The sequence below is a fragment of the Marmota marmota genome, unplaced genomic scaffold (assembly GCF_001458135.2).
Source record: "Marmota marmota marmota unplaced genomic scaffold, marMar, whole genome shotgun sequence".
In the NCBI taxonomy this organism is placed as follows: domain Eukaryota; kingdom Metazoa; phylum Chordata; class Mammalia; order Rodentia; family Sciuridae; genus Marmota; species Marmota marmota.
The window spans coordinates 18,526,920-18,554,595 of NW_026000005.1; the positions used below are offsets into that span (position 1 = coordinate 18,526,920).

At 35.3% G+C, this 27,676-nt stretch overlaps 1 protein-coding gene across 1 annotated transcript; it reads right to left on the reverse strand.

The window, feature by feature from the left end:
* Nucleotides 1–9,765: 9,765 nt before the first annotated feature.
* Nucleotides 9,766–11,650, reverse strand: LOC107138461 (iron-sulfur cluster co-chaperone protein HscB-like). Its single transcript, XM_048808980.1, has 3 exons — nt 11,564–11,650; nt 10,667–10,915; nt 9,766–10,321 (listed from the first exon to the last, which is right to left on the reverse strand). Exons 1-3 carry the CDS (start codon nt 11,648–11,650, stop codon nt 9,797–9,799), a joined length of 861 nt encoding a protein of 286 aa, XP_048664937.1. The 3' UTR covers nt 9,766–9,796.
* Between the last annotated feature and the right edge of the window lie 16,026 nt (nt 11,651–27,676).

The window sequence follows — 27,676 nt, forward strand, 5'->3', positions numbered from 1 at the left end:
CAGTGAGGAGCTTCAGCCCAGAATTAACTATACAGATGAAGAAAAAATGAAGTATAATTTCTCTCTTCCCCATCTCAAGATCACTGGAAGCCTACCATGCAAAATATATAGGGGGCTTGCCAAGTTCAGCTGCAGAACCAGTGAAGATCATTTAAATGAAGAAAAGGAGAAAGGAGGTAGACAACTAATAGAAAAAATAAACTTATAATATGATAATAAGCATCACTTGATATATTTATGACATTACATATTATATGTGATATATATTATAATAATAGCCAAACATATTAGGAAGATATTATTATTTCTCTTTAACAAATAAGAGAACATGTCAGGCCCAAGGCTGTTTAGCAATTTGCCTGAAGTCACACAACTACAGATCAAATTCAGGTCTGTCAGATTTCAAACCTAATTGGAAACTTGTTTCTTCTGTTTGGAATTCTGAATTTTTCTGCTACATTAAGGCAAATGCAGTGCCCTCGCAGGCACACACACACACACTCTCTCTCTCTCTCTCTCTCTCTCTCTCTCATATGAAAATGCAGCTGGAAGTTTTCATGCTCTAACTTAAGATACGAAAAACTTACAAGGTAACATTTCTGCTTTTCTCTTGGGAGAGAACTGTCTTTGCAGCACCATGTGAAGCCTTGGCTAATGGCAGGTGGCATTAGGGACAGAATGGAACCAGAATAACGTTAACAATTTACTATAAATGATTTTTCAATTGAAGAAAAACAGGAAATGTGCCAGAAGGCTGTGGATCAGAGGTCAACACCTGCTCCTCCCTCTGCGTGTCCACAGATTCTGACATCTCATCTGCTGGGAAATCAGAAGCACTGAGATGCCAGCCAAGCCAGGGAGCACTAGGGTCTTTCTGCCAGCGACTGCCAGGCCTTAGCCTCCCGAATGCCACTCAGCAGCATTGTGCTCTTTGAAATAACTCACAGACCCTAGATACTTGTGGCAAAATAAAAGCTGAGTGTGGCTTTACTTAGGAGCAGATGCCTTGATGCCTCTCTGGTACATGTCACAAGTGACATATGTGTTGCTTCATTGCAAATGTTTGTTCACAGGTGTCTTTGGGAATGCAGGGGAGGAATGCCCCTTTGTAAAATGCTTAAATGTTCAGTGAATCTTGAGTATTTCCTATGTCTCAGAGCTGTGATTTTGTTGAAAAATTGTCTTAGGACTTCAGTTTGTATGGAGTAATTTCTTTTTAATCCAAAGTCTTGGACTACAATATATAATTTTTTAGTTCCTCGTTCAACGATAGAAAATCCTAATTCTGGCTTTATTTTGGTAGCCAAGGCTTTATGCTCTATACCGCTTTTCCTGGGTATAAACTAATACCTAAGTCTATAAACTATAAGACCTAAATGTGGTCCTTATATTCTTGTGAATTTTTCAACCTTAATTTATCTCTTGGAGAGAATTTGGCACGCATGCATGCACACATATGCACACATACACACACACACACACACACACACACACAATTAAGCACAAAGAAAACTAGGTGGAAAAAAAGAAAAAATCAATGATTATTATCATTAATAGAAAAAAATACTCATATTAGACACAGGATACAAAGTAACTTTTTAACAATCCTAATTTAGATTTAAATAGTTCAGTGGTCAGATCTTATTGCTTATTGAGATTGTTTAGCACTTAAAATATTTTGTTCATTGTTCTTTTTTTTTCAATTGTGCCCAGGGAGATATTGGGCTAGACAAGCTTGAAATTTAGGGTTAAAAAGGAGCATTCAGTGTTCTCTCTGATAGGTGGAGGCTGATCCATAATGGGGGTGGGGGGAAAGAAATGGAGAAACTTTGATTAGGCAAAGGGGAGGGAGGAGAAGAAAGGAGGAATGGGGGCAGGAAAGATGGTGGAATGACATGGACATCATTACCCTAGGTACATGTATGACTGCACATATGGTGCAACACTACATTGTGTACAACCAGAGAAATGAAAGCTTGTGCTGCAGTTACGTACAATGAATCAAAATGCATTCTGCTGTCATGTATACCTAATTAAAATTAATTAATTAATTAAGAAAAAAACATTCAGGAAAAATATGGCTCAAGTTTCACTTATGATTCAAATTCAACATGCATCAACATCTGCTAGAGAGCTTCTTAAAACATACTACTGGGCCCTATCCCACTTTTTAAAGTTTTTTGTTTTTTTTTTAGTTGTTGATAGACCTTTAGTTTATTCATTTATTTTTATGCAGTGCTGAGAATCAAACCTAGTGCCTCGCACATGCTAGGCAACCCCACCCCCCCTCTTTTTTAAACAAGTTCTCAGGTGATGCTGCTATTGTTGCTGCTGCTACTACTATGGGGACCATATTTTGAAAAGCATTAATCTAAGAAATTAGGTCATGGTAATAGTCAAAATTTGGGAAGCCATAAATTGATGTCATAGACTGAACCAGAGATCAGATAAGGAAGCAAGAAGTCAGGATAATGAGTGGGAAACTGGTGGACAGGGAGTATTGTCATCAGGGTCATTGTACTAACTCTAAACATGCTGATTTCTCGTAGGAAACATCTCAGAGGGGCTACAGAGCATTGGGTTCTGATTACACATAGGTCACCCTGCCAGACCACTTAAAAACTTAGGATAGCACAGTAGATTCATTTTACTTACTGTTTGAAGAAATAGGAGATAATTTATTTTATACTTATTATAGCACTACAGCAAGGTAATTTAAAAAACATATTGTATTAGTTTCTATTCCTGCTTTAAGAAATTATCACAACTTAATGACTTAAAACAACACAAATTTATCGTCATGATATTCTAAGCCAGATATTTGATATGGATCTCATTGGGCAATAGTTAAGATGTCAGCAGGGACCCATTCCTAGTTGAAGTTTCTAGGAGAAAACTTATTTTCTTGCCTTGTCCAATATCTTGAGGTCACCCACTTTCCTTGGCTTGTACCTCTCCCCTTCTTCGTTGAAACATTAAAATCACATCCCTCAGGCCCTTCTTGTGTAATCACATCTCTCTCTAACCCAGACAAGAACATTCTCTGCTTTTATGACATTGTGTGATTCAACTGTGCTCACCTAGATAATCTAGGATAATCTACCCATCTGTGCCCTTATTCCCATCTTCATCGTCCCTTCTGCCATCTTAAGTAACATATTCACGGTTCTGGGAATCAGAACATGGATATCGAAGAGGTCATTGTTCTGCCTTCCGCAATAATAGCTGATTTCATTTGTTTCTGCTACAATAAAATAACCTTTAAAATTTTTTTATTCTAGTACAAAATAAACAAGAATTGTATTATAAACAAAACAAAATCTCCATGGTGCAGAGTTCTATTTTTGGCATGACAGCATGAAGACCTCCATAAGAAGCAATATGGAACCACTGCCCAGCAAAACTGGTGAAAACTATAAGAAGGTAACAACTTAAAGTCTCTGGAAATCATGCTAGGATATATAGCTAATTTTAAAAAGAAATCACTCAAGATAATCTACTAGAACTCTTTAAAAGTGGTAAGAATCTGTGGTCTTTGATTCAGGATTCACTCCCTCTTTCCTTTTTCCCAACTTAACCATACAGAAAATCCACTCTGGAGAAGAATACAGGCTCCTTCTCTCCATAGCTCCCAGTCACAGAGGACTATGTTCTGAGAGGCAGGATACCAACATTTCCCAGCCTACCTTCCAGCTACCTGTAGCTAAGGCTAAGTTCTAGGCAAATGGGGCCAAGATGTTGATGCTCTTCATTTCATCAATCTCCAATGTTGGGAGAGAGAGAGTGTATGTTGGGCATAGCCCCACTGAGGCTAGTCGGGCCCCAGTGATTTGTAAGATGACTCTATACCAGAAGTGGTGAGCAAATAATTTGAGATTACTGTCTGCCATTCCACTGAGTGTTTGGCTTTTAAAGAAAAGATATCACTCAGAAAGAATGGTGCTGTTTTTCCTACCCCCAACTCCAGAGCCCTGGCTGGGAGATTTTGCCTGGTGGTGTGAGTCCATTTTGTGTTGTTATAGCAAAATAACTGAAGTTAGGTACTTTAAAAATAAAAGAGGCTTATTTAGCTCATAGTTCTGGAAATTCTAGAGCATAATTCTGACATATGATTAACTCTGCTGAGGACCTAATGGCAGATGATATCACAATGGCATAAGCAGAAGAGACAGAGGTCATATGGTGAGACAGGTAGCAAAAGCCTGAGAAGAGGCCATATTTTTTTTATTTTTTTATTGTTGGTTGTTCAAAACATTACATAGTTCTTGATATATCATATTTCACACTTTGATTCAAGTGGGTTATGAACTCCCATTTTTACCCCGTATACAAATTGCAGAATCACATCAGTTACACATCCATTGATTTACATATTGCCATACTAGTGTCTGTTGTATTCTGCTGCCTTTCCTATCCTCTACTATCCCCCCTCCCCTCCCCTCCCATCTTCTCTCTCTACCCCTCTACTGTCATTCATTTCTCCCCCTTGTATTATTTTCCCCTTTCCCCTCACTTCCTCTTGTATGAAATTTTGTATAACCCTGAGGGTCTCCTTCCATTTCCATGCAATTTCCCTTCTCTCTCCCTTTCCCTCCCACCTCTCATCCCAGTTTAATGTTAATCTTCTTCTCATGCTCTTCGTCCCTACTCTGTTCTTAGTTACTCTCCTTATATCAAAGAAGACATTTGGCATTTGTTTTTTAGGGATTGGCTAGCTTCACTTAGCATAATCTGCTCTAATGCCATCCATTTCCCTGCAAATTCTATGATTTTGTCATTTTTAATGCAGAGTAATACTCCATTGTGTATAAATGCCACATTTTTTAATCCATTCGTCTATTGAAGGGCATCTAGGTTGGTTCCACAGTCTTGCTATTGTGAATTGTGCTGCTATGAACATTGATGTAGCAGTGTCCCTGTAGCATGCTAGAAGAGGCCATATTTATTCTTTTCATAAGAACTTGCTCTAATGGGAATTAATCCACTCTAATTGGACCAATCTATTCTTGATCTATTCCTAAAGGTGGAGCCCATGATCTAATTACCCTCCTCTAGGTTTTATCTCCTAAACATTCCACCACTTCAGTACTACCACACTGGAGACACCAAACTTCTAGCACTTAAAACTTTGGCATCCATATTCAAAGAACAGCAGGGTAGAAGCAGGCTTTAAAGTAGATAGCTCCTAATCTCTTCCCAGAGAAACTGAATTTAGTTGAAATAGAATGTGTAGAAGTTCAAGCCTTTGAGTATTCTCAAAACTAGAGATTCTCAACTTGGTGAGATGGAAACTCCAAACTGAGGGAGGCCAAATCTATAACTATCTTTGCCCTTTGCCACCAGTCAGTGTTCTATCTTCCTGGAAGGGGCAGGATATCAGCATTTCTCATCCTGTCTAGTTATCTATTGTTGAGACTAAGCTCCAGGAAAGTACCTCTGAAAGAGCGTGGCTACCCTTTTTCTGCCCAGTCCCCACTGGTGGTGCAGAGGCTCTATCTTGTACATGATTCCACTGAGAATACTGAAGACCTAGTCTATGGAGTAATTTAGAACCCAGAGTATTGTTAGAACCAATCCAGCAATAAGGTGGCAATTAATGAAACTTGACAGCTTAATGGTTTTATGTAGTCAGGGAAAAAAGCCCTGCCAAAATCATCATCATTCTAGGTTGTATGTGGTTGTACCTTCCAAAGGAACAACATCAGAGGCTTAATACCAGGGAAGTGAATTTCACTACAATGATCCAGCCACTCACTAAATAAATAAATAAGCAAATAACAAGAAGGCTAAGATGAGGAGAAACAGTACTCAGAACAGCTACAATATATAATGTAAAATGTCTAGTTTTCAAAGAAAGATTATGAGACATGCAAAGAAGTAGGAAGTACTACCATACACTCTGAAAAGAAATTACCCATGAGATCAAACAGAGAACAAATTTTACAAAAATTTTATTATTCAAAGAAACTAAAGGAAACATGACAAAAAAATTTTAATGTGATAATAATGTCATCACAAATTAAGAATATCAATAAGGAAACAGAAATTAAATAAAAAGGACCAACGGAAAGTCTAGAATTGAAAAGTATAACAATTGAAATGAAAATTTCATTAGAGGGTCCCAATAACAGATTTGAAGAGGCAGAAGAAAGAATTAATAAACTTCAGTTTGTGAAAACACAAACTGAATAACAGAGTGGAAAAAATGAAGATTAAACAGTTTAAGAGAAATGAGATATACCACAAAGCACAAAAGCTTACACCTAATGTGAAGAAGAATAAAGAGGAAAAGAAACAGAAAAAAATTCCCAAAATCAATAATTGCAAACTTCCCAAAATTTATTAATATCTTACCCAGAAGCTCAATGAACTTGAAATAGGATAAATGCAGTGTTCATCAACAAACAGATCATACATAGTAAGTTAAGGGACAAAGACAGGGAAAAAAAATCTTGAAATCAGAAAGAAGAAAAAATTACTTATTAATTACAAGGGAAGCCAAATAAAATTAATAGCTGGCTTCTCAGCTGAAACAATGGAGGCCAGGATGTAATAACATATTTAAAGCCAACTACAATCCAATATCCCAGCAAAGCTATCTTTAAAAGTGACATTCCCAGATAAAAAAGAACTGTGAGAATCTTTTGCTAGATGACCTTTCTTATAAGAAATCCTCAAGGAAGTTTTTTAGCCTGAAACTCAAAAATAATTCAAATACACAGAGAGAGAGAGAGAGAGAGAGAGAGAGAGAGAGAGAAAGAGAGAGAGAGAGAGAGAGGACAGCACAGGAGAAAAAAATTATGTAATTACAAAAATGAACATACATACATAACACTTTTCTTTCTGCTGTTAACTGATTAACAGGCAATTATATAAAAAATATGTACATTATGTTTTATTGGGTATGTAAAACAGAAATATGTGATATTTGTAAATAAAAGTACAAAGGAGATGAATGGGAGTGAAGCTGTATTTGGCTAAAGAAATGACTCCAAGTGGTAATTCAAATTCACAAGAACAAGTGAAAAGAACTAGAAATGTTAAGAAGGTTAATATGGCAAAACTTTTAAATATATAATTGTTCTTTTTTTCCATTTCTTTAAAAGAGGTATTATCTAAATTAATTATGCCAATTAAAAATAAATTTAAAATAATTGTAACAATGTATTATTGGGTTTATGACATTAATAGATAATATGTATAACAATAATACCAAAAAGGGAGGGACAGAGAATAGTGGTAGGAAGCGGTAATAGTTCTATATTTCACTGGAATTAAGACAAATATGAAGCTAATTCTCATAATTTAGGATATTTATTATAAAGCCTTATAGCAACCACTAAAGACATAACAAAAATATAGTTAAAATATAAAACAAATTAAAATGTGACATTAGCAAATATTCTCTTAATATAAAAAAAGACTGCAAAGGAGGAGCAGGAAACAAGAAAGACATGAGACAACACAAACAAGGAAAAAGAAGATATAAATTACATACATATCATAATATAAATATTAAATAGATTAAATAATGGCACATTAATTAAAATAGATTAAACGACCCAATCAAGGAGCAGAAATTTTCAGACTAAATTACAACATATTGAACTATATTGTAAGCACAATTTAGAAACAAAGATAAAAATAAAATGAAAGTAAGCATATGAAAAATATATACTACATAAGCAAGAACTAAAAGAAATCTGGGTGGCCTTACAGACTACCCATAAATGAGAGTATAAAACAAAATATGTTACTAGATAGAGATATCTTCTAATGATAAAGGGTCTGTTAATTAGGAATACATAATAGCCATAAACATATACTTGCCTAATAGCACAGTAGCGAAATAAATGAATTAAAAGCTGACAACTGAAGAGAGAAATAGATAATGCAAAAACAATTATTTGAAGACTATAATACCTCCCATTATACTAGGCAGAAATTCAACAAGGAAATTAAAGACTTGGACAGCACTATAAACCAATTAGCTCTAACAGACGTCTACCCGTCATTACCAGAATATACATTCTACTCAAGTGCACACAGAACTAGGTAAAGCATAAAACAAACCTCAGTAAATTTAAAAGCATAAAAGTAATAGAGTTGTTCTGCAACTACAATGCAATTAAATTAGAATTTCGGGGAGCTCACAAGTATTTGGAAATTAAACAACACCCTTCTAATTAATCAATGAGTCAAAGAAATCAAAACCCACTTGAATCTAATGTATGAAATATGATATGTCAAGAGCTTTGTAAGGTTTTGAACAACCAATAAAAAATAAATAAATAAAAACCTAGTTTGTAACACATGGGAGTGAAGATGAAGCATTATTAAATATATGGAATGCAGCTGAAATATGTTTTAGTGGGAAATTTATTACTTTAAATGCCTATATTATCAATGAAATTTGTCTCAAATTAATAACCTAACTTTTGACATGAACCACTGGGAAACAAAGAGCAAGCTACCCCTAAAGCAGGAAAAAAAACAAAACCAATAAGGAGTAGAAATCAGTGAAATAGGAAGTAGACATATGGTATAGAAAATCAATGAAATCAATTATTTTGGCTAGGTCAAGAAAATTGTAAAACTTTCATATTGACCAAGCTATAAAGAGAAAAGACAAATTGCTGATATCAGAAATAAAAGAAGGGGCAGGATTACTATTTACCTTTAAAAAAACAAACTATAAACTAATATTATGGTCAATTGCATGCTACTAAATTAGAAAACTTAAATTTAAAGGAAAAAATTTCTTAGAAAGCTATAAAAACCAACTCAAGAAGAAATACATAATATGAATGGACCTATAAAAATGATTAAATTAATAGTTTTAAAAAATACCACAAAGAAAAGCATACTACCAGCACAGGCTTATGTAGTGAATGCTACTAAACATTAAAAGAAATAATATTAATTCTTCACAATTCTTCCAAAATACAGAAGAGGAAGGATATTACACAATTTATTCCATGAAGCTAATCTTAGCACGATACCAGAACTAGTCAAGACATCACAAGAAAGGAAAACTACAGATCAATATCACCTATGAATACAGACACGATATCCCAACAAAATGCCAGCAAAATGAACCCAGCAAAATGAAAATTAAGAAAAAGAAAACATAGCTCATTCATACATCATGGCTAAATGAGATCCTTCCCAATATATAAAGTTGAAGTAATAGTCATAATATGCTACATCAATAGCATAAAAAGAAAAATACATAACATAATCATCTCAATAAATGCAGAAAAATCATTTGAGAATATCTAACATCCTTGAATGATATAAACACTCAACAGGCTAGGGATATGGATATAAGTTAATCACTTTACATGAAGGTATACAGAAATTGGAATCCACACACTTTGCAGATGGAAATACAAAATGGTACTTCCACTATGGACAGCAGTTTGGTAGTTCCTTGAAGATTTAAACATAGAATAACCATGTGATCCAATGATTCCACTCCTAGAAATATATACCAAATAAATTTTTTTAAATGTGGTAGATCTATACATTAGAATATTATTCACTCATAAAAAGTAAGTAATGACACTGAAGGATAGCTACATCTTAGAAATATTGTGCTAAGTGAAGGAAGCCAGCCACAAAAGATGACCTATTATGTGATTTCATTTATGAAATCTTCAGTATAGATAAATCTTAAGTACACAAGTTGCTTAATGATAGGTTAATTGGAAGTAACAGTTAAATGATACAGAGTTTCTCTCTTTTTTTTTTTTTTGAATACAGGAAATTTATTTTTAAAACTTTAAATAAGTAATTAACTAGAGGGAGTCATCTTTAACTTGATCTTTTCTTCTACATTTGAAAAGTATTTCATCTTTGTTAAAATTTCCTTGGCTTTTTCAAAGTCATCTTGTTCAAAAGCTCTGCTCTCGTTGTCAGTACATTCTTTCTGTTTAGCTTGTACAGTGGATTCAATTTCTTTCATGGCAGCTTCACTTTGAGCTTCTGCAAGTTTTTCATTGATTTCCATTATTTTCATGAGGAATTGACTATCCATTTCATAATCTGTCCCTTCAGGAATCTCTATCCCATGAAGCTTTAGCTTACAATATAGTCCCCTGCTCAGGGTGGCCAGAAGGGTGTTATAGGCATCGTTCACCAGGATTGAATGCTTCTCTGAGAAGTCCTTTTCAGTCTGAGATCTCTGGCTGAAGAAATCTGGGTGGACCAGATGCTGTAGTTGCTGAAACCTGTGCTGGAGTTTTGCAGTGCCAACTCTGAAGGAACAGTTGTTTCCCGAGCCTTTTTCCCTTCTCTCAATCTCAGCCTCTTCCCTTCCCTTCTCAGTCAGGAAGCTCTGGCCTCTCAAGTCTCCCTCGCCAGTAACCCTGGGTTTCCTCCATTCTCACCTCTCCCCTTTCCTCTCCTAGAGTTTCTCTTTTTGATGATTGAAATGTTCTAAACTTGACTGTGATGACACTTGCATACATTTGTGATTTTACTAACAAACATTTAATTATACACCTTAATGGGAAAATTACATGCAAATTTTATCTCAATAAATATATATTTTTTAAAGAAAAAGCACTATGGTGCATTAGAAATCATCTCAAATGTCTTTTCAAAGGGGCTGGTTTTTTCTTTTTTTTTTTAAAGGCTTACACACACCCACACTCACACACACCCTCATTAAGGTGACGGAGAGTGAAGCTCCGAAAGGTGTAAATAGTGTCACAGTGAACAAATGTGGAGCAGAGGGGGAAGCTCCAGGGTGAGCTGTGCACAGGCTGCACCACTGCCTCTGGGCAGGCACCTGAAGACCAGCTGAGTTAAGTACCCTACGCCAGCTCTTGGCCAACTGGTAAGGCCATCTGTCCCAAGAGTCAGCTTTACTTCCCAGCACCAGCCTCTTGGAACCTTTCCTTGTAGCTGACTGTCAGGAAATCCCTACAAAAGTGTCAACTGAAAAATCAGTAGGTTTGAGGCTTGGTGGAAGGTTTGACAGAAGAGTTTTTTGATTTTTAATAAGAAGCTTCTGGGGGGAAAATTGGTTATTAATAAGGAAGTTATATCTTGACTACGGGGCTCCTCCATCAAGTAGGGTGAAGTGCTCCTAGAGCCTTTGGTTCATGAACTAGTTGCTCCAATAGGGACTTTTCTTTCCACAGGCTCTACTGAGCCATCCCCCTGATATAGCCACAAGATGTAATAGCCATCCTCCTCCCCAACCCTGATGTGTATACACAAAGGATCTGCTACATTTCTCAGAGCATGAAAAATAAAACATTAACACATTGTTCCTGAATGGTCTTCAATGTTCACCTAACATTTTAACATTTTCATACACACATACATACAATGCAATCAAGAACATTGTCAATCTGTTACATTAAATATTATGTTGTTGATAGACTCTGTGGACCCCTGAAAATACTCAGATACCATAAAGTATGCTGACTGTTGTCTGTGTCCACCCTGAAGAAAGACTACCTTTATAATAACAGTGCCATGAGATCTTAGAGGATAAGATTTGATTTTACTCATGTGTTGGTAAGGAATTAAGTAGAAAGCCTTAACCTACATCATTTGGCAAAACATCATCAGCAAAATACACAGAACATAAAAATTTCCACAAGAACTTCTTGTCTCCAAATTCTTCAAGGTTCATTTTAGCACTTCATGTCCTCCACTACTCTTCTGTTACCACACCCTTCTACCTCATGTGTTCCAGCCTCTTCATATCCATAGATCTTCCCTACAATTCCTTCTCTCACATAGAATCATTTAGCTGTCTCTGAAAAATTCTCCAGTCTTGCATCTTTGCACCCATCATTCAGCTCAGACAAATAAACATACATATAAATCCTACCACACCCAAACACACAACAAAGAAAACTGAGATATGGGTTCGCCTACTCTTATTAGAAGAGGTTTGAAAGAAAAGGGAGAAGATTATTGTGATTTGCATATGATGTGTGCCCCAAAAGCTCATGTATGAGGAAATGCAAGAATGTTCAGAGACCCACGTGAGAGCCCAGGCCCAGGTCAGGCCCAGCATCACCCCGTGGGCTTACCTGGGAGCCCAGGCCTAGACTACCTCCATCTTAGGACACTGCAGCCATCTCCATAGCCCTCCCTACACAGTAGCCTACACCTTGCAATAAGAGAGAGGGCCTAGAAGCAGTTGCATCTCAGAACAGGCAGCCCAAAGCCATTGTAAGGTCCACCCCTTTAGCCCCATCTCTGAAAGTGGTTGCATCCATCTTGGGACACCCCCACTACTATCTTGAGTTACCTCCACTATTGCATGACCTTTACTTGCAGTAGCATCCATTATGAGACACCAGCAGGGACTGGAAGTCTAACACCAAGGTGAGGTACAGATAATCTGCACAAACACTACAAGATTATAGGGTAGAAACTGTAATACCTCAGATCTGCACTGTAAGAAAGGAAGACACACAGACAACATGAAAAACAAGGGAATAAAATGCCCCAAACAAACATGGATACCACAATAATAGAATCCATGGACAGCGCAATTGATGAAATGTCAGAGAAGGAGTTCAGAATATACATAATTAAAATGATCTGTGAATTAAAGAACAACCTAAATGAGGAAACACAGGAAAAAATTGATGCCTCCAACAAAGAGATAAGAGAGTAAACACAGGCAACTGTTGATCACATCAACAAAGAAATAAGGGAGCAAATACAGGTAGCAAATGATTACTTCAAAAAAGAGAGAGAGATTTTGAAAAAAAATAAAATAAAAACAATCGGAAATCCTTGAAATGAAGGAAACAATAAACCAAATTAAAAAACTCAATAGAAATCATCACCAACAGACTAGATCACTCGAAAGACAATGTATGTCAGATAATGAAGACAAAGTATACAATCTGGAAAATAAAGTTGATCACACAGTGAAGATGGTAAGAAACCATGAACAGAAAATCCAAAAATTATGTGATAGCATCAAAAGACCAAATCTAAGATTTACTGGGATAGAGGAAGGCACAGAGATTCAAAATAAAGGAATGCAAAATCTCTTTAATCAAATAATGTCATTAAATTTCCCAAACATGAAGAATGAATTGGAAAATCAAATACAAAAAAGGCTTACAGGACACCAAATGTACAAAATTACAACAGATCTACACCAAGGTGCAATATAATTAAAATGCCTAGCATACAGAATAAGGATAAAATCTTATAGGCTGCAAGAGAGAGGAATCAGATCATATATAGGGGGAGACTAATTCATATCTAAGCAGATTTTTCAACCCAGATCCTCAAAACCAAGAGATCCTGGAACAACATATGCTAAGCTCTGAAAGAAAATGGATGCCAACCAAGAATCTTATATCCAGCAAAATTAAGCTTCAGATTTGATGATGAAATACAAACCTTTCATGATAAACAAAAGTTAAAAGAATACAGCGAGAAAGCCTGTACTACAGAGTATCCTCAGCACAATATTCCAGGAGGAGGAATGAAAATAAGCAAAGGGAGGAACTACACTAAAGGAAAGGCCAATCAAAGGAGAAACCAAGTCAAGTTCAAAAACAAAAATAAACCAAAATGTCCAGGAATACAAATCATATTTCAATAATAATCCTGAATGTGAATGGCCTAAACTTATCAATTAAAAGACATAGACTGACAGATTGGATTAAAAGAAAAAGACCCAAGAATATGTTGCCTTCAAGAGACTCATCTCACAGGAAAAGACATCCACAGACTGAAGGTGAAATGGTGGGAAAAAACATAGTATTCACAGGGACCATGTAAACAAGCAGGGGTTTCCATCCTCATATCAGATAAAGTGAACTTCAAACCAAAGCTAGTGAAAAAGGATAAAGAAGGACATTTCATACTGCTTAAGGGATTCATACATCTACAAGACATAACAATTATAAATATCTACGCCCCAAACAATGGGGCATCTTATGTATGTCAAACAAACCCTTCTCAACAAAAAGAACCAAATAGACCAAAACACAGTAATATTGGGTGACTTTAATACACCTCTCTCACCACTGGATATATCTTCCAAACAAAAACTAAACAAATAAACTATAGAACTCAAAAATACAATCAATAATTTGGACTTAACAGACATATATAGAATATCCCATCCATCGCTGAGCAAATACACTTTCTTCTCAAAAGCACATGGATGCTTCTCCAAGATATACCATACATTATTCCACAAAGAAAGTCTTAGCAAATACAAAAAAAAATATAAAGATACTACCCTGCATTCTATCTGACCATAATGGAATGAAATTAGAAATCAGTGATAAAATTAAAAATAGAAGATACTCCAACACCTAGAGACTAAACAATATGCTACTAAATGACACATGGATAACAGAAGACATCAGGGAAATTCTTAGAGGTAAATGAGAACTCCAATATAACTTACCAAAATCTTTGGGACATTATGAAGGCAGTACTAAGAGGAAAGTTCACTGCATGGAGTTTATTTATTAAAAGAAGAAAAAGTCCTTTGGGTATAAACCAAAGAGTAGGATAACTGGGTCAAATGGTGGTTCCATTCTAAGTTTCCTGAGGAATCTCCATACTGATTTCCATAGTGATTACACCAGTTTGCAGTTTCATACCCAAAGGACTTAAGCATACTGTAGGGATGCAACCGTATCAATATATATGGGAGCTCAATTCAAAATAGCTAAGCTATGGAACTAGACTAGATGCTCTTCAACAGAATAATGAATAAAGAAAATGTTGTGTGTATACAAGTGGAATATTACTCAGCTATAAAGAATTAAATTATGGCATTTGCCAGTAAATGGATGGAACTGGAGACTATCATAGTAAGTGAAATAAGTCAATCCCAAAAATCTAAAGGCTGAATGTTTTCTCTAATATGCAGATGCTAACACACAATGTGGGGAAGAATAGATGTTCATTGGATTAGACAAAGGGGAATGAAGGGAAGGGAGGGAAGATGGAAAACAGAAAGACAGTAGAATGCATTGGACAGAACTTTCCTGTGTTCATATATGAATACATGACCAGAGTAACTCCATATCATGTACAACCACAAGAATGGGAAGTTATATTCCATGTATGTATAATATGTCAAAGTACTGTCATGTATAACTAAAAAGGACAAATTTTAAAAGGTACTTAAGTAGCCCATCCTTTGCAGGTCATCATGTTGTTACTTTCTTGTTGCTCAAATTGTTGAACAGTGGTAGCTTCTTAATAATTTTTGTATTTGTGGCTAATGTATGTTTTAATATGATGAATGCAATGCAATGTATAGCTATAGTTTTCTGGAAAAGTCAATCTTTGGGAATTGTTTTTCATATTTTCAATAAACTTTTCTTTAAAATAAAGAAGAAAAAATGTAAAATCAAAAAAAAAAGAAGAAGAAAAAGTCAACAAACGACCTAACATTACAGCTCAAAGCCATAGAAAAAGAAGAACAAACTAACCCAAAAGTAATGGAAGACAGGAAATAATTAAAATCAGGGCAGAAATTGAAACAAAAAAAAAACTCAAAAATTGAGAAAACAAAAATCTGATTCTTTGAAAAAAATAAATAATATTGACAAATCATTAGCCATTCTAATAAAAAGGAGGAGGGAGAAAACTAAAATTTGTGATGAAAAAGAAAATATCATAACAGACACTACTGACATACAGAGAACAATTAGAAACTATTTTGAAAATTTATACTCCAGTAAAATAGAAAAACTTGAGGACACCAACAAATTTCTAGAGGCATATTTCAAACTGAGTTCAAACTCATTTCAAACTCAATTCAAACTGAGTCAAGTGGACATACACAATTTAAAAAGATCAATTTCAAGCAAGGAAATATAAGACACCATCAAAAGCCTACCAACCATGAAAAGCCCAGGAAGGACCAGATGGATTCACAACTGAGTCCTACAAGACCTGAAAAAAAGAATTAGTACCAATACTTCTCAAATTATCCCATGAAATAGAAAAGGAATAAACCCTTCCAAACTCATTCTATGAAGCTAGTATCATCCTGAACCAAAACCAGGCAGAAACATATCAAGAAAAGAAAATTTTAGGTCAATATTCCTGATGAACATAGTTGTAAAAATTCTCAGTAAAATTCTGACAAATCTCATAAAAAACATATTTAAAAAATAGTGCACCATGATCAACTGGGGTTCATTCCAGGGATGCAAGGTTGGTTCAACAGATGGAAATCAATAAATATAATTCATCACATCAATAGACTTAAAGAATTATATGATTATATCAATTGATGCAGAGAAAGTAATTGGCAAAATATAGCACCCCCTCATGTTCAAAACACTAGAAAAACTAGGGATTGGCTTACTTCACTAAGCATGATATTCTCCAGCTTCATTCTTTTACCTGCAAATGCCATAATTTTATTCTCTTAATGCTGAGTAATATTCCATTGTGTATATATACCACCTTTTCTTTATGTATTCATCTATTGAAGGGCATCTAGGTTGCTTCCACAGTTTAACTATTGTGAGTTGAGCTGCTATAAACATTGATGTGGCTGCATTACTATATATGCTGATTTTAAGTCCTTTGGGTATAGACAGAGCAGTGGGATAGCTGGGTCAAAAGGTGGTCCATTTCAAGTTTTCTGCAGTTTGGTCTTTTGGTCACAGCAATGCAAAGCTGACCAAAACAAAGCTGACCAAAATAAAGACTGTAAATAATTGTATAATACATGATTTTCCCCCTCACAAATGGTATTACTTTTCCAGTCATTTTAGCCAATCTCTTACATGTATCCTCAATAGCCTTACACAATGTCATTCTGTTTGAGAAAACCTCAACTCTAGAGAAACTGATATGTTCCCACTTCTGCAGACACACCTAGGATACTAACTCCACAAGAGAAAAATGAATCGATTAATCCTTGTTGGTTGTTGCCAAATGCACATTCTCTCAGTCACTTATTCATTTATTCTACTAATATATCTTAGAAAGTCTATTTTGTTCCAGGTAGTAGAGATAAAACAGTGAATAATAATAGCTAAGATTGGTATAGACAGGTGTTTTATATGTGTGGGTTTATATAATTATCACAAAAAAATCCCACACAGAGGAACTTGTATTATTTATATTTTTCAGATGAAAAAAAATTAAGCAAAGAAATATAACTTTCCTAATCAGGTAAAATCCCTAAAGGGATTTGAATCCAGGAAGGATAAGTCTCAAGCCTTAAACTCTCTGCCATTCTCCTTCTGATTTCCGTGTACAAGGAGATCAGAGCCTGTCAAGAAAGGAAGATATCATGAAAGTAAAAAAATGAGAAGAGTGTTACTAAAAAGAAAGCGTAGAGTACTTGTGAATGTATCAGCAGTGCTAATTAGTTTAGCCCAGATATTCAGTGAAACTATACAACTGCTTGAAAATCTTAGTAGAATTCTTAAAGTTGTCCATCTTCTGACCTTGATATCAAACATTCTCCCACCCATCAGAGCACCATTCTCCATTCCTTCTACTCTGGCACACTAGGTTTATGACTTCTTACTTGGAGGATCCGTCACCTTACTAACCTAATCCTCAACCTGTATATGTTTCTATATCAAGAATTGATGTTCAGTCAGGAATCTCTTGGTTCAGCCATCCAATTATTAGAATATAGATACACTTCCATGTCATGTTACTATTGTCATGTAACCTCCAGCCCTGGCCATATTCCCACCGTGAAAGATCCCAGTATTCTCTTCTAGCAATGAGAACACTCCAATCCTCCATCATATGGTTTAAAAAGTTTTCTCCTTTGGAGAAGGCTTCATGGGATTATCTTTATCTGCCTCTTAAATGCTGCTTTACCATAGAATTCTAACCATGGCTCTTTCCTGTTCATACTCTGCACCACCTCGGAATGATATTACCAGCAATTATAGCCCCAAGAGCAAACCACATACTAAGGACAACCAAATCAATGTCTCTAACCTAGACCACCCTTCCAAGTTCTAGCCCTTCATGTCCAACTGCCTAATGAGTGACTCAACTTTGATGCATAACAAGTAACTCAAACTTTTCATGGGGTCATCACCTGCACAGCTCTCCCAAACCTCCTTTATGTTCTCTGCCAGTGAGTCATCATAACCACATCCAGTTGTCAAAGCTATGGATCATTATCTAACATTCTCTCTTATGCATTCTGAATTCCAATTAGTTCTCCTTCCTAAATGTCTCTGAAATATGATGATATTTTTTCCATTTACACCAAATTACCACAGTCACAGTCATTGCCATACCTCCACTTCAGTGATCAAACATGTTATAACTATAACATTTATTATCTTGTTCCCCATCAATCTGCTATCCTCCCTATGACAAGAGTAATTTTTTCTAAATGTCCAAAATCTTATCTCTTTGGATTTGAATCCTTTATTTTCAGCATACTCCTTTTAGGATAATAGTCAACATCCTTTCCTGGCTTTGTAAGACTCTTCATGATCTAACTCCATTTTATATTCTTGCCACTTTGAACTTCTTTATATTCTTTGCCAGAATATAAGGGGAAATCCAGCTTTTAAAAAAAATTATGCATTTATTCCTTTGACTGAAATACTCTTAATTCTTCTGCATCTCTTTGCCAAACTAACTCAGTTTCACCCTTCAGGATTCAAATATCACTAACTTCAGGCAGCCTTGAATAAAATCCTCATGAACTAAAGTAGGTTCCCTTGATAAGCTCCCTTAAAATTTGTACCTCCCTCTGATTGTACTAATCCACAAGATAATTTCTGACTCCATCATTTGTCTCTCCTTCCTTATTTAAAGCATCAGGGAAGAAGACATCATATAGATATTTTTACACTGTATTTCCAGTGATCAACATACTGTTTGTCACATAGCAAATATTCAAAAAATAGTTCTTGAAACAGTAAATAGATGGTAGATTAAGAAAATGTCCCAGTCTCCAAGTATTTCATCTTATAGTAGAGAAAAAAGTACTTGCATCAAAAAATCAATACCACACAATATCCCTAATGCAGGTATTTACCAAGTGCTTTGAGAAAATGAAAATAGAGAAATAAATTACAGAAAAATATTTTCCATATAAATGCACATATTGGGCTGGGTGCAGTGGCATTCCCCAGTGTTCCCCAAAGATCTGGAGGCTGTAGCAGGAGGATCATGAGTTCAAAGCCAGCCTTAGAAAATTAGTAAGGCACTAAATGACTCTGTGAGACCTTGTCTCTAAATAAAATATACAAAAAAGGGCTGGGGATATGGCTCAGTGATTAAGTGTCACTGGGTTCAATCCTCAGTCCTGCCAAAACAAACAAACAAACAAATGAAACAAGCATCTGTGATGTTTTAGTTTTTTGAGGTCACAGAGTCTTCAAATTTTAAGATCCTTTAACTTGCTATACAAGATATTATCAGAGTAGGTGTTATTCTATTGGGAGTTTTACTCTAATCATTGAGAGATCCCCACTGAACTAGTTCATGGAGTAACTAACATATAGGAGGGGTCGAAGCTAAGCCTTGAAGTGACATGGATCACTTCTACTCTTCTACTTCATTCTAATTGAAATTAATCACAAAGTTACACTTAACTGTAGAAGGGTAGATAAAAATACTATAGTGGAAAATCATTGTCCAGTAGTAATTCTGTATTTCCAGAAGAGAATTGGATAGATAGATCAATTGATCAGTTGATCATTAGATAGTAGTCTTTGCCACAGATTCATACACACTTGAATTAACTGTGATTTTGGACAAAATCTTATTGTTCTTAGGACAATTAAACTTTCATTTGCAAGTGCCTATTATTATTCATATCTTGCCTAGAATTGACATAGATGATTTTATGAAAAAATACATATTTACTTAAATATATTTGTATGTGTAGTTGCATACTATTTAATTTTCCATATTCTCATATTTTCATATTAAGAGGTTCCCAGTCTCTTTGACCCTTATTTTGCAGAGTTATAAGGAGTAAGATTCACTCAGCCTTTGTTAATTCCAGAATCATTGGCTACTCAAAATGGCACGTGAGAGGGACACATCTCATCTATCAATTGGACACTGAAGCTGGCTCTACCCTGTAGTAGGGCTTCTGCTGTTTTCATGCTGACCCTGGCTACTGCCTGGTGTATCCTATGACTGTGTCCTAAAACAAATCTATACTAACCCTGACTCTTAGTATTGTTGAGAATCTATCTCCCTGTTTTGTTATAACCTCAATTACACTATTCTGAAAAAAGCCTGAAGTAACATAAATTTGTGGAACAGAGGTTGAGAGAGGTGAGAGTTATGCAAAAATGGAGCACAGAAATTACATAGGGGTAACTAAGTGTTTCAAGATTATAAATTCATTTATATATGGGATGAAACTTCATATGACCAGGAAAAGAATGACTTGGAATAAAAAAAAACTTATAATTCCTAAAGCTTCCATACCTTGGAGAGATGTTCAAGCAACTATCAATGATAGAGTCTTCATTGATGACCCAGGGCATTTAATGATGACCCCAATATGGTCATGTTTTACTAGCAAGAGGTAAACTATCTTTAGAGTGAATGCTGCTCTAAAGCTACCCTACTCAAGTGTAAAAATAAGCTTTGACAGAACTGGGCTGGTCTATAAGTAACAAAAGAAGCCATAAGAACACAATGCAACTCCCTTTAAAGGAACAAAACTAAACCTACCTTCTGAGGCTAGTAGCTGAGGCTTACAGATCAAACTAAAAAAGATTAATGTGAGAAAAGGTATAAAAATATAATTAATATTTTCAGTGTTACATGCATGGAGCTTCACACAAAGGAAGCAAAAGACCCAAAGAGGTCATTAAACTTGGGGGCTTATATATTGCTTTAACAGACAGCAACAAATTATTTAAAATCACTAGCAAAGGAAAGGGTATTGGGGCATATAGGGCTGATAAATCATGAGACAGTGACTATAGTAAATATATGGAAGTATCTCCATGTATTAGAAGGTAAAAGCAACTTAATTAGGCTTGTTTATGCAGACTTTTCTTGGTGCCAGTTCTCTGTCCCAGTAATAAAGTTTGCTCTAATCAATCTGGTACAGGAGAGGGGTAGGAAATTTATAACATCTTCAAAAAGAGATATTTATACCTTACTCTTAGGTGGATGCTAAGATGACAAAAACTTTTTCTACATCCATTAATTCTCAATTTCCTTCCACTCAAATCTTTTTGCCAATGAGGTATATTTTGAAGTGGTATGTTCTAGACCCCTTCAGCGTAAAATGGTGGTAAATTAAAAACTGATCTAGGTGTGAATGCAATAGCATGTATGAATCTCAAAAGTACTTTGTTGAGTAAAAGAAGACAGATGAAGTGGAATATATGCTATTATTCCATTCATGTGAATTTCATGAAAAGATGAAACCACAGCTATAGTAAAATGATCAGTAGACAACATATAACACACTAATATGTTGAGATCTTTCCACGTGTAGACTACACTCCATATTAAGGCCTCTATTTGAAATACAAGTGAATGGTGCAATTTCCTCTGTAAATATTTATTGGTACTATATATGTGCTAGCTAGTATTAAATAAATACAAATGCTGAAATTTCTTAATTTTATTCTTTGAATAGAGGCATATAGACAGACAATAAATGATGCCAAAGATACTCCTGATTTATATAACCAAATGACAATATATATGTGAAAACTATGAACAAATCAGCATTACTTGGAGAACCTTAAGGTTTTACTTTCTTTCTTCTGTCATTTAATTTTTTAATCAAAACATTACCTAAACACAGGTTTCTATAACAAACATACTAAAATATAAATTAAAGCTAAAACAAATGTCAGCCTTGATTTTTCTCACTTCGTGACATGGTCTGAATCTTAAAACCTCACAAAGTGCAACTAGATATACTTCTGCATGTCCCATGATGCCAATGGCACCATTTCCATGGTAACTTTAATGCTTGAGAAGTAAAAAGCAGAAGGAGTCTTAAGAAAATTGCACAAAGTGAACAAAATAAATTATTAGATTGAACATATGTGGCATAAACAAAATATGGGGTGCAGTTATTAAAAATGAATTGCCTTTTTAAAAACTGAAAACAAGCATAACTCAAGCATGGAACTTCTACTTATGGAAAATGTGGTCATCCTGAACTCATAGCAGTCAAGTTATCCTACTACCTCTGATGCCACAAAATTAGAAGCTCACATAGGCATCAAAATATTCCACCACCCCTCTATTTTGGAGGCACAAACTTTCATGCAATTTTTAATTATTAATGAATTAAAGGAACAAAAGTAGATATATAATCATTGCATTTATACCAATAAGAGCAAGTATTTACTGTTTGTATAATATTAGCAGAAATTATGTATTTTAATATTATTGTATAAATTATTTTCTGTCCCTAAAATAAAGTACAATGTTGTTTTTGTGCCAAGAGATAAATTTAGAAAATATTTTCATGGCATGCATCCTAAGTGTCTACTTACATTTGATATTTTCAAGTAACTCACTACCATTGGAAGAATTCACAATGAATTAAGCAAGCCTGTGAGTTATAGAACTAAGGATACAAACCACTTTGTAGTCATGTTTTATGGTTGTGTTTGAGTCATCTGAACTAAAATCAAGCCATGTTTACTTCTTAAAGACATTTGCTCACAAAATAGTACCTTTGATTGAATTAAATCTATTTTATTAACTCTATTTCATTAAATCCTTACTATCCAGCTCTGACTCTTTCAATGTCTATATTTCTGTTTTTATCAACTCTGAATATCTAGGTGAATGAACTACATACTCACCACAAAACATATTTGGGAAGAGGTGCAATGTAGAATCACTGAAGACTCACTTGGCCTACTTCATCATTTTGCCTTAGATCAACTTTAATAATATGAATGCCCTAAACTGAAAACTAAAATTTGATTTTCAATTGTTCAAGGCCTCTAATCCAATATAACCATGAATAATAAGATGTGATGTCTTCAGAATTATAAACTAAAATTTGATTTCCAATTGTTATTTTATTCAACTGATGAGTGCATTGAATGCCTGCCACACAGGAGGGGAGGCACAATCCTTGGCACTAGAGACACCAATAGCATACCTCACAGGAGCTGATGTTTTGTAAATGTGAGAAAGAAAATGCTAAAAACATGCTTACAGTATACCAAAAGTGAAAGCAGCTTTCTTAGAGTGCTAAGTTAAAAAAAAATCTGATTGTACATGAAAGAGATTAGAAATCTTCTGGTCCAACTCCTTTTTTTTTTTTTCCATCTAAAGAAATGACCACAGACTAAATGTGTTTGCATGTGTTTGTGCCTATGTCTTTCCAGGGTCCTTTAAAAATTTACAGAGAGCTGAGTGCAATGGTACACACCTGTAATCTCTGCTACTTGGGAGGCTGAGGCAGGAGGATCGTAAGTTTTAGACCAGCCCGGTTAGCCTAGTGAGACAGTTTCAAAAAAAATTAAAGGGAAACTGTGGATGTATTTTAGTGGTAGGGTGCTTGTCTAGCAATGTGTTAGGTCCTGGGTTCAATCCCCAGCACTGTAAATCAAAAGTGTGTGTGTGTGTGTGTGTGTAGAAATTATTTTGCAAGGCAAGATATCACTATGAGTACATGTTTAATTGTGGTATCATATAATATAACAAAAGTGCACTCAAATGGGAATATAAGCAAAGGTTCTTGAATTAATGCATCTTCTGTTACTAATAACACAATACACATATTGGATAAGTTTTTTTTAAACAAAAAAGATTTATTTTGGCTCACAGTTCTGGTCCACAGTCAATGGTCCACAAGATAGGCTTGTTGTGGGCAAGTCCTAAGGTAGCACAGCACGCCATATGTTGAGAAAGAGGAAGCACGTGTGTGTCCTCTGGTCTCTCTTTCTCTTCTTATAAAGTCACCAGTATTCAATGATGTTGGCTCCACCCTGATGGCCTTAACTAGTCCTAATCAATTTATAAAGGTAAGATTAAGTTTATACCCTCTAATTCCTCATAATGGGAATTAAACTCCAACATGAGTTTTGAAGGGGACAAACCATAGCAATTCTATTTGTACATTGCTAATTTTTAGGTATATGCTATGGAGAAGGTGTTCACTAGGTCTTCACCTATATTATGATTTCAATTCAATCCCTATTACCTAATTTTCCTGGTTATTGTCAAAATTACATGTAGTAATGGATACAAAAATACTTTGAAAAATTAAAGCATAATAAAATATAATATTTGATAGTATTTCACATAATAAATCTGGATATATAAAGAATGTGATTAATATAATTGTGGGGAATTAACTGGATTAACAGAATGAAGTACATAGTTAATTGTGAATTAAAAGAATGAAAGTATATTTACTTCTTATCCATTCATTATTTCTTGTCATATTTGAGATATAAAAATACTCAAATCAACAGAGATGAAAAAACAATTAGAAAATATGGTAAAAGGTTTTCTATGTCTCCTTTCATCCCCAACTTAGAGCACAGGGCTTTCATCCTTATGAGAACAGTTGGTGTATGAAAGTTGGCATGCTAATAAAACAGTGTTGGTTCCTGTGACTCACAGTCATCTCCAAAGAAAATTGCCATAACCATTGCAATTCTAAGGAGGAAGATACAAGTTTGAAGATTTGATTCCATATAGCCTCTTTCCCTTACCACGACAACTTGTTAAAAACTGGCAAGTTCCAGGGCCAAATGCACACCCTGGTGGGTGTGACATGACCTAAAGTAAAGTCTCTGAAGAATTTTAGTTTTGAGAGATTGAGAAATTGAGGCACTTAACAGTGGTGACTAAAGGTGGATGATGGATAGACACAAATCATGACACATATTCAGGGCTATAACAACTAATGGTTAAGTCTCAAAGGAACAAAGTCCATTTATAAGTAAAAATCTGTAAGGTACAGAAGAATGTAGGTGTATACATAATAGATGTTAGAAGAACAGTCAGAAGAGAGCAGCCAGTATCTAGAACTGCATTGATCTTGAGGGATAGCTCTATTTGTATGTAATAAATCTCTCAGCTTGGGCTGAGTTCTTAAAACAGACTGGATAACTAGGGAAATTTTAAGAAGTATTATTAAATATGGCACTTCGACAGTGGTGATTAAAGGCGATGGCAACATTAGCTGTATCTACTGGTGGTGTTCAGTGAAAATAAGTCAGACAGTGAGCTGACATCCAGGGATCTCACTGATTCTATTATCTACATCATCACCAGAAGGAAGCTGGCCTTGGGGAATAGTCAGATGGCTTACTGGAGACCCAGTTGAAGCATTTTGGGGAGACACGCTACATGAATTTAGGTTGCTTATCTCAAACGATCAGAGAAGTGTGTTGTACTGGACATTTCATATATAACATTGCAGACCCATCCTCTTTGTCATGCTGTTCATTCCAGCAACTGCTGCAGTCACTAGTTTTTATACAGATATTGACCAGATACTGACAGGTACAACCAGACAGCAATGCACCTTGGAAAAATCCTGATAATCTGCTTACTCTCTCAGGAATTCTCTGTCATGATGGTGTGGATGTCCACTAGAATCTACAGAGTCCAGGGCAACCCCAAAAGCCCTGCCTGACCAATGGAAAAAGAGAACCAAAGGGTTCCATACTTCCCTGAATAGACTATTATAAAATTCTTATCAAAAAAAATCAGAAGCTTTCATAAATCAAAACCAATAAACTATGGTAAGAGCCAACCTAATAATTTATTTTGGTATAAGCTTTCCCTTCTTCCCTTTTCATACCCCTGTCCTACAATTCTCTTTGCTAGGATAGCATTGCTAAATAAATTCCTTATATGTAACCTATTATTCAGCATTGTTCTCAGAGATCCTCAAGCTAAGATCTTTTGTGCAGAAAGCAAATCTTCAGAATCTGAATATGAATGTGAACCCCCATTCGATGACTAGGCATCAATAAAGACCACATGGATGCTGGTTAACCGGGTTTGAAAGATCACAATGATAATGACTCTTGTCAAACAGAATGAGGTATAGATTGCAGATGAGACACAGAGTTGTGCAGTAGTTGTAACACTTACGAAGTATGGAGGAATAAATAATAACATGGGTTGTGAATCAAGCTGATGTTCATTAACTGCTTTGGAACCCCGAGAAAAGAAAATATGAGAACCAGAGAACCTCCCTTATCTCCTAAAGTCACAGTGAACAATGTCATGAAAATCAGAGCTAGAAGCACAGTCAAATATAACTAAACATATAACATCAACACCAACTTTATGCCAAAGTAGTGCCCTTATGACACAAGAACAATGTCCTAAGACCTAGGAGACATTTAAGTATACAAATACATTTCCTTGAATCCCGAAATTCCATTGAGTTTTCAGGCAAAAGTACACTCCTCTTTTGCTTGAGAAGAATAGCTCTCCATTGACTGAAGACTATAATTAAGACAAATGAGATAAGAACTTCACTAAATGACTGTCTTCCTCAAGATTTACTTTAGTCTCTTCTTATTAACCACTGAGACAATAACCAGGATAGGGTATCAGCACAGGAAAATACATTCCCTCTTCAGAAAATAAATAATTTATAGACCAAAGGAACTGCATGATCAAGCTAAATGTTTTTGTCAGGACTTAAGTAGAAATGTGAAAAAGTAGACCTTAAGGCTGTTGGGCTAGAATGTAAGAAGAGTTAAGAAAGGATTAGATAAGGATTTATTAATATGGTAACATTCACCCATGATTTAAAGAGTAATGTCCTAAAAACAAGCCAGACCTCATAAAGAGCTATAGCCTAAGTTCCTCTTACTGTGGGATCACTGGATCTGCATAATTATACTGATGTATATTGATAATTGTCATGGATAGAGGTTATTCATGGACCCAACAACATGGGCTCCCTCTCATCAAGGCTGATCTCCTCCTACCATTGATGAAAGTTCAACCTGTCATCAGAAAAGATCAATGGTTAATCCTTGATATGGCACTTTTGGGATACCAGATGTCCACTTGATGTCAAGTATGTTACCTCAGACCACTTATATTCTGGAGGCAATAACAATTTGTTCTTACTACAGTTAAACCTACATCTCCTTCCATGTTCACAGGCCTTTTTCAGCACCATCTTTCAAAGAATTGTAGACCTGACCCATAGGCATTATATCCTAAACAATATTGCTTTTGAGCAAGAGACCTATTTTACGAAAAAGTATTTCACAGGACTCACAGATTTTATATGCTTCATTATTTATAAGCAGTTGGCCTAATAAAATGGCATGTTTAATTAAATAGTATAATCTCAGACAAATACCTACTCAGGAAAAATATCTTTCAGTTTGGGCACATTGTCTTCTATGATATACCATACACACAGAATTAATGGTAACATTTGGTGTTATGTTTCCTAAATAAGCATTTACTAGTAAAAAAAAAATGAGTAAAAATGAAACTGGCACCTCTCACTATCCAAAAACTGAATTGACACCAGGAAGCTGAAAAGATGTTTCTTCTTTTGTCCCTTTGAGATGCATTTCTGGTGACATATTTGCAGAATTTGACTTCTTCTTTTTAGGAGTTTGGTTTACAAAGGATTACGAGTCCTGGTTCCCAGAAGGCAATGCTGCCACAGGGAGATGTTGCAAGAATTACTGCATTTGATGTAAAAGCTGTCATTACTCAAGTAGGCCTTCTTATTACAATAAATGGCAAGCAAATATAT

Excerpts from the sequence above, each read along its gene's own strand:
- LOC107138461 (XM_048808980.1), bottom strand. The coding sequence starts at position 11,650 with ATGAACCTTGAAGAATTTGGAGACAAGAAGTTCTTGTGGAAATTTTTA. Across the intron at positions 10,916-11,563 it reads ATGATGTTTTGCCAAATGAT|TCAGCTACAAGGAAAGGTTC; the intron begins GTAGGTTAAGGC and ends ATTTCCTGACAG. Across the intron at positions 10,322-10,666 it reads TCTCCGTCACCTTAATGAGG|GGAAGGGAAGAGGCTGAGAT; the intron begins GTGTGTGTGAGT and ends CTGACTGAGAAG.